Raw genomic sequence first — 13,235 nt, forward strand, 5'->3', positions numbered from 1 at the left:
CTGGGATCATAGTCCCTGGGAAACTCCCTCATCTCTAATGTTCGCCGATGGATTTCTCACACCCGTACCACACCCGCCTCCCCTGGAAATTTAAAATATTGAATAGTGAAATGTTCCCCTTCGTATTCTAACCGAGATTGCCGATCCTGGAGTATTCCTCTCCCCTTAAGACTTCCCATTCGAATCTTCGGCACTAGCATACACGCGCTTCACTTTATCTACTGCAAACGTATTCCACTCGAGTCTTCAACCCCACATTTCACGTCAATTACCTCCTGCCCTAGAATTTTTTTCCCTAGATTCCTTGCCTATACTCATGCCTGTAATTTCCTCTTCTACTAAATCATCACCCGCTCCATCTACCGGTATTTCTCCTCGAATCCTTTGAATCCACACTCCTAGATTTCTCACCCCTAGAAGATTTCACGCCCGTCGAATATTTCCTCCCCAAAATCCACACCACTACAACCCCCTTTACATTTTGATGATCGCGTTCACCAAATGGTGAACGCGGTTTTGGTGAATGGCGTTCACCAAATGAGCCGAGACCAAAAAAAACCACGTCGTTTTCAGTCAAAAAAGAAGGTAATGCTGACGGTTTTCATGGATTACAACGGTGTAGTGCATCATGAATTTTTGCCAGAAGGCCAGACAGTAAACAAAGAGTATTATTTGGGCGTTATGAGACGTTTGCGTGAAGCAATTCGCCGAAAGAGACCAGAAATGTGGGCAGAAAACTCGTGGATTTTGCACCATGATAACGCACCGTCGCACAGTGCTATCATTATTCGTAATTTTTTGACGAAAAATGCAACAAATACCATCCAACAGCCACCGAATTCACCTGATTTGGCTCCCTGTGACTTCTTTCTGTTCAATCGAGTTAAAAAACCATTACGGGGAACGCGTTTTAGCAGCCGAGAGGAAGTAATGGAAAAATCGCAGGAAGCACTGATGGACATACCGAAAACCGACCGTAACTTTTGCAAATGTCAAGTTATGACACTAAGATTTAAAGGGAATATCAACAACAGATGTACCAATTTAACAAAAAAAACAGAACTCAAATCGGAACGATGGGAGCGCCACACGGTGGTTATTCCGGGAACTTTTTGATCAAGGTAGTATTACTAGATTCGTTTGAAGAACATCTTTTCAATACCGCCAGTAAACACGCGGGAAACGCGGTGAATCGGTTCCGCTACGTCGATGACATTCTCTGCGGTGGACAGGTCCAAACTGCCACTTAGACTCCTTCCGCAATCACCTCAACACGATCCATGCTAATATTTCCTTTTCCTAAGTCTGTGGAAAATCACAAACTCATTTAATATGTACAATTTAATTGAAGGCCGAAAAGGACGACGCCATGAGCTAATGAATTACATTTTACCCTGAATTCGATGGTTTGAATCTATACTTTATGAAAATTAATCATCACTGAACAAATACACTTTGTATTTGCTCACACAAAAAAATATTAAAATACTGCCGGTTTGGCGCATCATCAGGTGTGGGCAATCAATAAATAAATTTGGTATTTTTTTACACAAAAAGACTTAATTATAATATAACCGGTTTCGACGCATAGGCGACATCATCTGGTAGATATGCGTCGAATCCGGTAGTGCTACTATTAAGTTTTTTTGGTGTGAAAAAATACGAAGTGTATTTATTCAGTGAATATTTTTAACCTGGTAATACAGCGATTTGAGGGTCATTTGATAAATTTTTGGCTTTTATACTGTGCCACATGCATGAAGTCCAGCGGAACTTTTTTATCATTTAATGATGTGTACATTTAAACAAGTGGAGGATAGATAAACTCTTGGAGGTGTTTACGATTGGTAGTGATAATACCCGTTATGGCGATGCTTAAACGCGTCATCTGCTTAAGAGGAACGCAGTCAGTCCTCTTGGCAAACGAATTTATTTAGCCAATTCTAGCACCTTTGGAGATAATTATTTAGAGATAAATGTAGTTTTCAGATAAATTTTTTAATGAAACGCGCTTGCAGGCGGTTTTTACATCTTGGAACGTGATTGCTACAGTTGTCACCAACTTGATTCATCCCGTGTCCATGAGCGTGACCGGGGGAAGTGTGTGAGCATGGGGTTTACATTAATTCGTCTTTTAATTAATATGATATTTCATGAATCGGTATTTTTCGTCGTTAAAAATTTGATTTTATTTCAATTATTAATCACACTATTGTTTTCTAATTTCATGATTACAGCAAGACCAGACATATAAATGCAAGCTAAATCATGACAAGATAGTAAAATCGTAATTAACAAGCTTTCCGAGCACCAAGCAAGCAAATCTTATTCTAGCATGTAACCATTTTTTAAAATTTAAACTCTTGATAGTGTAAAAAATGAAAACAAATGCATAAATGGTTTTAAAAATTCTTCTTTTCTCTGAATTTCTCTTTTCTTGCATCTGAAAGTGTATGGGGAACATTATCAGTATAAACCAAATTAATATTTTTGCTCCGTTTTGGCGTGATTGCCTTTCATCAGACTTTGTGAAACTTCGGTTTTTCATCATTACAAAATATGATAAATACCTGCTCTTTTTGTATAATTTTGATGATTATTTAAAAATACTTTAAGCATTCTTCCTCTACCCCATCCCAAGATGCAGTACGGATTATTGATAACACTTTCAGCACACATCCAAATATTAACTCTTGGTATGAAGGAGATGGAGGAAGAAAATGTAAATATTTTAGGGCAGTCTTAGCTGAGATAGAAAATAACAGGGAGTGATAATTATAGAGTAATAAACAGTTGAAGAGGAGAGAGCCTATGAGGGATTGCAGTAGTATTGAATGGAAAGGTAAGGAGACACATAGAAAAAATGGAGCATAGGAGTGATAGAATATCATTCGTAGAAATGAAAGTTGAATCGATAAACTTGATCAATATTCAGGTCTGCATGCCAGCAAGTAACTATGCCGAGGAAGTAATATGGTATATGATATTTTAGAGAAAATAATTGAGGGTGTCCCTAGAAGGATACATTTCACATTTATGGGGAATTGGAATGTAATAGTTAGCGAAAGGAGATATGTGAGTAAGACACTGTGGTTTAGGAAAAAGGAATGACTTAGGAGGGAAAATAATAAAAGCAAAAGACAGGGATAAATAATAATTACACCAGGTTTATAGACCACACCTGATGTAGATCTAAGTGGGAAATACCCAAGCATTACAAGAAATATTAGTTAAGACTATATTATAGTTGGGAACATATTTAGGAACAGCGTGAATAAAACTTCATTTGAGCTGTAAATAAGTTTTTCCTCTTTCTTTGGTGTTACTTTCTTGGCGTTACGGTTCTTACAATGAGTTTCAACCTATCCATTAAATGCAGTCATTTTTCAGTTTCATCAGGTTTTCATTTTTCAGTTTCTCTGGTCGTAAGCTGCATTTCAGTGGAAAGCTGTGCAGACGTCAAGAATGTAAACATAGAGCATTAGCAAATGAAGAAGGTGGTAGAATATTATTCATTCAATATTATTGATAGGTACAAGTATCTAGAAAGCAGAATCAATGGTGATTGAAGAAATATGGTACTAACCTACAACTGAGCTACTTAACCAGTAAAACTCAAGAAACTTCTTTACAAATAGATGTGCAATATGCTAGCTCAAGGTAGCCATGCATGCACAATGAGGATGTCAAAAAAGAAAGATTGAAATTGATGGAAAATTCCAGTTCCAAACAAATGATGAAGTTTAATTGGACAGAGAGAATGCTCAATGATAAGTCATTAAAAGGTTTCAGCGAGCAGTTAGCCTGTTGGCAATGAAATGATAAGCCACAATCTATTTGGACATTATCATAACATGGTCATTTTTTTAAATCAATAATAGTATGTGGTGGTGGAAGAGTGGAATACATCAAGCAGATGGGCTGTAAATGTAGACTTTTTATAAGTATGGGGGGCTGCAGAGGAGAGAATGGAGTCAAAGATAGCAGAAATATCAGACAAATTAATATCTAATGAAAGTTCTCGAAAACTTTGCGTGAAAGGCCAGTCTCTGTAACTTTCTTCTTTTTTGCTGAGGTCTACCTTACAACACATAGCAAAATACTATGTTTTAAACAATGAGACATATACATAGCCTTATCCCAGTTCCTACAACAATGCACCAAGTCCTTAAAGCTACAAGTGGGTAAGTGCAATTATATAGGTAGTATGCATGCATTAGATTATCTAAAAGATTCAACTCTAGGGTTTGCCCTGGACTTGGGTTGCCAGAATAATTTCGATGATTACATTACATTTATCCTGTCTTAAAAAATATAATTTCCCTGTTGTATGACTATGGCTTCTCCCGCGGAAGCGGTCGTCAATCTCTCAAGTTTTGGATAGCATTTAACCAATCCGGATTATTCCCATTTAGGGGGAGTAAAGGCCGGGATCATAGTCCACGATAAAGAGGTCTCATTAGAGTCGCTGGAGACGAAAATTGGAAACAGAACCAAATTTTCCCAAAGCTCATGTTTTAAAGGCATTGGACCGGGTTCGTGTCTTGAATCTTTTAAATTAAAAATGGAAGGATACAAATTATTTCCACTATAATTATTACCTGCGCTCGTTCTTTTCCGGTCACTGAAGGCATCAATCTTGCATTGGACAGGTCTTTGAATTCTCCGGGCTTCGCGACCAATGGCCACGAGAGAAATTTCGAAAGCCGGACAACGGAAGGAGGAGTGGAGAGAGAGAGAGGGGAGGAAGTGGTAGGGAGTGTCGTCACAGGCTTAATTGTTTTTCTAACCAATGAAAATCCTCCTGGCAGCAAAATTACCGTAGCCGAATTTCGTAATCCCCTTAGCATTATTCGTGGCAATTATACGCAAACTTACGTCTTTACATCGATTGTTAAGACAGCTGCCACATCATCTCCGTCTTGTCTTCTCAGAAAATTGCCGTACTCAGTTGGAAACCGTAAGTAAATGGGTCCGTCTCTTTCACATCCAAACCTTACAAATACTGTTCCCAATTGTTTACGATTTTAGCGACGTATTAAAATTGTTCGCGTACGTGTTAAATATTCGCACTCTCATAAGCGTCCGTGCATATACGGAGAAATAACTGCTAATTGTATCCGTTAATGTAACCTTATTTCCATTGAAAGGAGGTCACAGGGTGATACACTGAAAAAAGTGAAATTTTATCTTCGTGCCTGTAAGACTTACTGTAAAAAACGTTTTCTTTTAATTCAGAGTTATGTAATGCAGTTTTCGAAGACATTAATGTGATAATCACAGTTCCTCCTGAGCGAGCATATGTTACATAATATGTGGGGATTTGGTTATACCCAATCTATTTTTATGGACGAATATAATAATTCTTCCACGAAAAATATAATTAGCATCTAGCATTAATAATATATTTTCGATTAAATTGTAAATTCGGAAAAAAATGTGGAAGAGAACGCGTGAAATTTAACATGTATATACACTATTCCTCTTACCTTTGAGTCTAGGATAATGTCAGCTCTCTACTCGCTTAAGTTATTCGGTCATCATCATCAATCAATAGTTTTAATCCTTTTCTTATTTTCGTTTTGCAAATAATAGGACGTTTCAAGCGCCTCTATTTTTCTTCTATTGTACTTCGATGAGAAAGATGAGCATCATTCCTTGTGGGTCACGATATTTAAAAGTATTAATTCATGTTGAAAGAAATATTATAAAACTATAAAAATGCCGTTTGGAATAGTGGTCAATGGAGCATACATTCTTATAATGTGAATTGAGTTAAAAGTGCAGAAATAAACGCGGCCTAACCGAATCTCCCTTTTGTAAGATTATGGATAATAACGGAGGCTATGTACCCCGACAGATAAACAAGTGGAATTCTCGTTTGTTAACCGATTATGATCAATTGGGTACAGGAAGTACTAGGCTGTTGGGCATTGCTGTAGCATGTTTTCTGCATATTTTCGTCGATTATGATGCAAATTAGGGCAGTAGCTATGACTAGGTTTATTTTTGTCATTTAAACCTGTTTTTTCCTGCTAATCGATGCTTTCGTTCGGGGTAGTGGCTTAGACGATTTGTATTGTTGTAGATTTTATCAATTCATTTACGAGAATTCCCTTTTCTTTTGATCATAAAGTCGTTGGAAATAGTCATATTTGAGAAAAGTCAGGCTGCGTTCAGAAGAAATGAAACGATTATGATATTTGATTTAAAGATGGGTGCATATAGCTTTCATATTTCTTACATGATTATTAAGAGCGGTACTCGTTCTTTGAATTTCCTCTTATGAACAGCGCTGGCTGATGGCAACGCTAGTGGGTTGATGGAGGCTGCATTTAGTACAGTTCTTTACCTTTTAAAATTTAATGTCATCATGAATCACTTCCACTTCATGCTTCGTTGCAGTGATACTGGATATGGACGTTTCTTTCAATTAATGATCGTGATGGGGTCTCGGCCAACCCTGTAACATGTATCGAACCTTAAGTTCGCATTAGATGACAGTCCCTGCCTTTTCCAGGTGTGCTATTTTCTCCTGTTGCAATTACTGTATCAATGATTCGTGTGAAACATAAAGAAAGCTATCTAGATAGTATGCACCTTGGATGTTCAGGCCATCCAATCATGCTACTTTCAGTTGCCCATTCCAAATTGTTTATCTCTTAATGCATATAAATTGGTTTAAAATACGCTTAACAAATATAAATAATGGATGGAAACGAACTGCAATATATCTAAGGCTCGCTACCTGCTGCGGTGGGTATTACATCAAGGAGAAAAAAACAAAACTGTAATAAGAGAAGAGTGAATGAGAGACATTTAAAAATATTTTAATAAATTTTTATTCGTAAATTATCTTTTAAAGTTAAATGAAAATTATCTTTATTATTAAAGCATTTTGACGATCTTTTTGAAATTTGACAAGGAAATGAAAAAATCATCACTCAAAAACTGTGTTGCTCACATGTATGTCTTATACATGGGTGAAAAAGATAATTTCATTTCTATAAACATGTGGAACCTTGAAAATTTAAGTTTCTGGTGATGTTTGAGAGTACCCTCAAGGTTTAGAAGGAAAGCAATCCTTAACACGTTACGGTTTTTTTAAGGGTATTAATTAATGTATTCCCTGCTCTTTTCCTTCTTGATGACAGAAGCTATAAATAAGTTATTATCATCAATTCCGTATAGTCTCCTTTTTCTATTGCAATATTTGCTTTGTGTATAACCTTTCTTGAGGATTAGTGTTAGACTTATTCTAAAGCTAATGTTTTGGTTACTCTTAGAAGGCATTCAAACAATGGAAGTCCTTCAGAGTGGCAGAGCTGTGTGAGGCGGTGAATATTATTGAAGATATATGCAATGGATAAATCCAAGAATTTGATACCTTCTTATTCCTGTGTTAATGTGGGTGTTCAAATTAAATTTTAAGTCCAAGAGAACACCTAGATGAGCGGTTAGATTAACTTTGATGAGAAAGATCACCCCGATACTTCTATTCAAGATCATTAAATTAATTTTGCACCATTTTATCAGTCTGAGGGAGCTCTTCTCAACCGCAATCATGCCTTTTATAGAACATATTACCAGAAAAATCTTAAGCAATATCCATTTTAGGTGTTTACTGTGATAAAGGTAACTCAAAATAATATTAATAAAAAGAAGAAACATCAATGATCCCAAGTGGGAGCCTCGAAGGAATTCAAGGGTCATGAGAAAGGCGTCTTGAATTTTTTTCATTTTCTTTTAAAATCAAGTTTCTTGGTAACCTTTGGACTATCTAATGTGACACAATGAAAGCCATATGCATTTAAATGTACATATGAGAATTGCATGGGGAAAACTTAGAGACAAACCTAGGTGACACGAGCCCCAGCATTGATGGGGCTCAAGATGGTTTGGTGGGTAATGTCCCACCTAGAGGGCCCAGGTTCAAATCCTGGAGATGGCATATCTATGCCAGTGGTATCTCAATCTCTACTTGTTTTTTGTGGAGAGCACTTTGAGAACACAATCTGTTGGACGGGATGTTAAGCTGTGGACCCTTGGCACCCTTCGTTGAGAGTAGACGAATGCGGGTGCCGGGTTTCCATCCATCGTTTCTCCTTTCCCATCCATTCCTAATGCCACAAATGACATCAGCTGCGGGTTGCCTCCCCTAAATTTTCTACTGCCAATACTCCTTCTGCATTGGCTGAGATGTAAGTTGGGGTATTATTTGACTCCATGTATCTCTGGCATGGCTGTTTCCATTGGCATGTATTTAGTTACACTCCTAAGCCAATGAATTACATTTTTTTAATGCTTGTGTATAAAGCTTTTATGTTTCAGTGATTGTAATAAATATTCATGCTTCATATTAAACGATTTTGAAATTTTTCACAGACTTAAGTGAAGCCTGAAAGTGTAAAGTATATTCAGGTTCAGGTCAAATAATGGGGTATCTTTAAAATTTTTCTCATTATTCTTTTTATTGATAGTTTTAATTTGGTGAGCACCATATTTAAAGAGCCCTTAGAATTCATTAATTTCAGAAGTTATTGAGGAAGTAATTTATAAAGCTTTGACCGCTTACATTTTTCAGGTTGCCCGTCGTGGGAAGAAATTTCTTGGCTACATTGGCTCACATAGCTCTGGTAAGTAAATTAGTCTATAAATGTAAAATTGTAACTTGTAAACAAATGGCACGGTCATATATTGTGATTTACTGTCATCACTCAATTGCTGGTACAACCAAAGTCACATTTCTGAAAAGTGATTTCTTAGCCATTTTAATTTTTAGGAGGGAAAGTTGTTACTTTCCTCTATGAAAGCTTATATGAATGTCTTTATGTATATATATAAATGAAAATCAAGCTGATAAGTAGTTAAGAAGATGGGAACTTAAAGGATGGCCCATTACTCCTGTTATGCCTTCAATGTCTCTTTCTGCCTTTAGCACTGAATTTAAGCATCTGGCTTGCAGTCAATTGATTGATTAATTTCAGTTGTTATTAGGGTGATGTCATTTCATCCATCGTTATGGTTTCTATGTGCTGCATACATATGGCATAATTGAAAACCGTATCTTTTGACCTGCAAATGAATTTGATGGCTATGGGTTTGTCCCATTTGTTACAATCCCCAATTCTTCCATGGAATTCACGCACTCAGGGTGATAAGGGGCTCCAGATCCTTTCCCAACATTGCCTGTGGTATTTTAGAAAGTTCTGGTGCCCAGGAAATTATGTACAGCTTGCATTTTACTAAGTGTGTCAAAAGCATCCAAGCATGGCCTAATATAACTAAAAGATACAATGGAATGAATTCATTTAATTATATCATCGTTGAAGTTAAGTTGTGATTTTGTTGCTAAATGGGGTTATGAGGATATATATGCCAGTGCTCACTCAACCATTCAAAATGAGTTTGCCATTCAGGGCATAGGAGAGGAATAATCCTGAAGGAAAAGCCATCGTTAGCATGGAAACCTTCCTGTGTTAAGTGATGGGAATGGTGAACAATGAAATCCCAGGGAGCTTCGATTTGTGAGAGTTAAATTCTTTAGCATGCATTTCTCAATGCTCTTTTGACTTTATGCAGTTAAATGTCATTATTGAAAACTTCAGGCAAATGACTAGCTGGATGTTTATTTTGCCCAAGCGAGTCAGTGTTACCTTGTCCTTGGATGCTTGAGTGTATTTATGCAAGAGACAAAACTTTCTTAGGCCTCTTATTTTAGCATTACTAGATGGTAAAATGTATGCTTGAAGTCATTGAAAGTTTGTTGTAGTGAAAATATTTTGCAAAAACTTTCCTATTGGATTGTCATATTTGTGCATGTATTTACTTTTTTATTCAGATTCATGAATGTTGCGAAACTAGCCAAACTGTATCATGGAGAATGAATAAATTTGTGTACTAATATTGGTGCAAGGAGCAGTTACACAAAACATATTCTCCATACCATTCCTTCATTCACGGGCCTCAGCTTAAAAATCTGACAAGGTTGAAATTAGCTGAGTTGTGTAGTAGATGAAAAAGCAATTTTAAGCAGATATAATCCTGAACTAAGTTTAAGGATTGGAGCATCTATTTAGCCTTTTTTGGGTTTTATTTTCAATCAAGGTTTTAATTGACCAATGGAGTGTGAATGATACCGTGGTGTTTTTGTGTGTGCATTGTGGTAATGAAGATGTATTACTCCTTGTTTAAACTTTGAATATATCTAAGATATTCAATGAACTTTCTTGAAATTATTTTAGTTTTCATCTAAGTTACATTGCAAATATGCTTAATTTTTCTGCAATGTGTTTTCTTCAGTTCTTCAAGTCCTTGGAGGTGCAGACACAATGCCGTGCCCTTTTCTAACCAGACTCTCAAGTGCCTATGTGAGAAATTATGGAGCACATTTGATAAAAACTTATGGAGAGTACTGCCCCATAATGTCTCGTTTGGTCGGAACTGCCGCTCCAGCAGATGCCAATGCACCTGGTAAGTCCAAATGTGGCCCAGAACTTTGCCATCCCAGAGTACATAAGCTCAGAGATAATTTAATGTGGGCTTATTGAGTACTATACATTGATTTTGTTAGTTTAAAACGTCAACCAATAGTGGTAGCATGTTGGAATTTTAATATTGTTAGAAATGATCAATTTTGTCTTGGCCTAACTGGTTCTTGAAATTCTGTCGGAAAAATTCCAATCCAGGCATAAAACAATTTATTAGTCTATCGGAATAGGGAAGAGTGATTCATTTCTTATACTTTCTATCTGGCAGAGAATTTTCTTCAAAACTGACAGTTGAAATGGTCCATCATTTAGCCAATGACTCCTTGCAAATATAAGTTCCTTGTAAATGCAAGTTTGGCCATCTCAAAATCTCACCTCAGTAGCTCGCAGTTTTGTAGCATGTACATTTCCCACATTCATTGCCTCACTCACCCAAGCTTTGTGGAAGGCTGGGGTTGTTTCCTAAAATTATTTATTGCCTTAATCAAGATGAATGAAGAGCCTAGATGGTAAATCTGTAAGTGTTCCCCTTAATGATGGACAATACTTATTTTTTTTAGAATTAATTGACTGATAAATTACCAGAGCAGGAAAATGCAATTAAGAATTAAAGTTTCTGACAGGTATCCCGCATGATTTTACTGCGGCTGAACTGCTTTGGTACACTGCATAACACTTCTACGATTCAGTCTCCCACTCCTGGAAAACACCCTCCAAAGATTTCAATGGCTACATAGTAAAATCATAGTTTAAACTGTGTGATACAAAGTGCTGCAATGCTTTGATTTTTTAGGGTAAAGTTGCATTTTCAATACTATGAATGTAACTAATTATCCTTAGATATATTTTCATTTTTCCTCTAACTTGTAGTCATACTTATACTCGGTCATGCATTGGGAACCATCCCCAGAATTTTTCTGCCAGTTATCAATAGACCGAGACTTTTCAAATCAGATAAACTCAACCTACTTTAGAGAAAAGACTTTGTGTTATTTTCCTCAAATTACTTTTGATTGTTGAATTTGCAAAATACCCCAAGCTCTTTTTCGTCACTGCCACATTGCTTTTTCATCATGATGGCGTAAACAGCAAGCATTTTCATAGCAATGCAGCAGTGCACTCCAAAGCTCGAGGCTGTCACACTGGTAAAGCAAAACCCCAAGATTTTTAACCAGGAAATGCAGAGTTAGCAGATGACTCTGTTAAAAGTTACAGTCGTGGCATCTCCCGCAGTTTCTCGGAATTTTCGCCGAGCATCAAAAAGTGTGCTGTAAATCATACTCTTACTTAGTTGTGCCGCACAAAGTGCTGTGACACTTCATGTTTTCATGTAGAGATCCTTCAAAAATGTAAACATAAAAATAATTTCCATAAATTTAATTTTAAACTTTCCCGTCTAAATTAGAATAATATTCTCTCATGCTATGAACAATTTCCCCAAATATTTTTGCGGATTAATGTTAGGGTATGACTTTTTAATTTATTTCAAGCCATTTGCTTGAAACAAACCCCAAAATCTCCAGCTATGAACGTCTGAAAAGTTGGCTGAGAAAATTGTGACATGACATTTGATGAAGGGCTCACCAATAGTCAAAGTAATGCAAGCAAGGGAATACATATTCCTCAGACATTCCCAGTGTACGAGCTATATGCAACACATACAGTTAGATAATTTTTTTCTAAAACTAGTCAATGGCATTAATTACCATTTCCTCCTTTGACCTGATCTGTTCAACATTGTAATAATGCAGGGTGTTAGGTCAAGGGTGGAAGTTAGTAATCAGAACATTCATTTGGGTAACATTTTATTTAGAGTTAAACTTATAAATTGAGAGTTAAAAATCATTAGCCAACATTTCTATAATGTCTGATTAATATATGGTCTTATAAAGTGAATCCTAATGGTTGCTAGTTTTCTTCATCGTAAAAAAATTCATTTTTGGCTTGATGTTAGTGTAAATGAAAAATTATGAATCAAACTAATGACAAAGGGCATGAAAAACATGCAAATGAGAGGTTATTGTTCACCTCGAAGTGCATACTCTTCTTGTTAATGATAAATGCAAGGAGGTGGGGATATCCAGTGGTCAAGAGTGGAATTTTACCCATCCTTGGCCCTTTGGTCCTCTGATTTCAAAGCGCAACATATGGCTGCACAAAGTTTATGAATACAATTTTGTTTCATAGTGTTACTCAAAAACCATTTGAGAACCCCCCAAAAGATTACCTACTGCAATTAAAAAATGATGAACATAAAATTTTGGTTTTAAGCTGTGAGCAGTCCTCATCAGTCAATCAACAGAAATGTTGTTTTCATTGCAATGCATACCATTTTCACACCAACATACTTAGAATACACTTGCATGTGTAATATAGAAAGATGATATTGTATGATGAGCATAGCAGCCATTGTTTACATTCATGTAGTACATCAAAATGGGTGCAATAATCATTTTAGCTTGAAGATGATTCTGAAAGTTTCATAAGCCTTATAAAAGAACTCTGCCAGCATCGTCATATCTCCCATTTTAAGTTCTATTAAGGCCGCTCGGTTCAAATCAGAAACTAAAGTAATTTTAATTGCTTAGTGGAGCCCTTTAAAAATAATCATTGCTAGTAAATAAAAGTAAACACAATGCTTAGCAATAGGTTACGCCAACACTCCATCAGCATTGCCACCAAATTTATGCAACAAAATTGACATTTTTGGATTCACTGGAAAATAAACATTTTGTTTCCTCATTA

At 36.3% G+C, this 13,235-nt stretch overlaps 1 protein-coding gene across 2 annotated transcripts in view; it reads left to right on the forward strand.

Annotated features, from left to right (window-relative positions):
• Positions 1-4,810: 4,810 nt before the first annotated feature.
• Positions 4,811-13,235, forward strand: part of Alas (5-aminolevulinate synthase) — a 33,040-nt gene continuing 24,615 nt past the window's right edge. For both annotated transcript variants that reach the window (XM_071583998.1, XM_071583999.1), the window contains exons 1-3: positions 4,811-4,960; positions 8,585-8,636; positions 10,303-10,473. In XM_071583998.1, coding sequence (XP_071440099.1) covers positions 10,332-10,473 — 142 coding nt within the window. In that variant the 5' untranslated portion in view covers positions 4,811-4,960; positions 8,585-8,636; positions 10,303-10,331. The remainder of the gene's footprint in view (positions 4,961-8,584; positions 8,637-10,302; positions 10,474-13,235) is intronic.

This window comes from Hetaerina americana, unplaced genomic scaffold, assembly GCF_022747635.1.
Source record: "Hetaerina americana unplaced genomic scaffold, ioHetAmer1.1.p SCAF_16, whole genome shotgun sequence".
Taxonomy (NCBI): domain Eukaryota; kingdom Metazoa; phylum Arthropoda; class Insecta; order Odonata; family Calopterygidae; genus Hetaerina; species Hetaerina americana.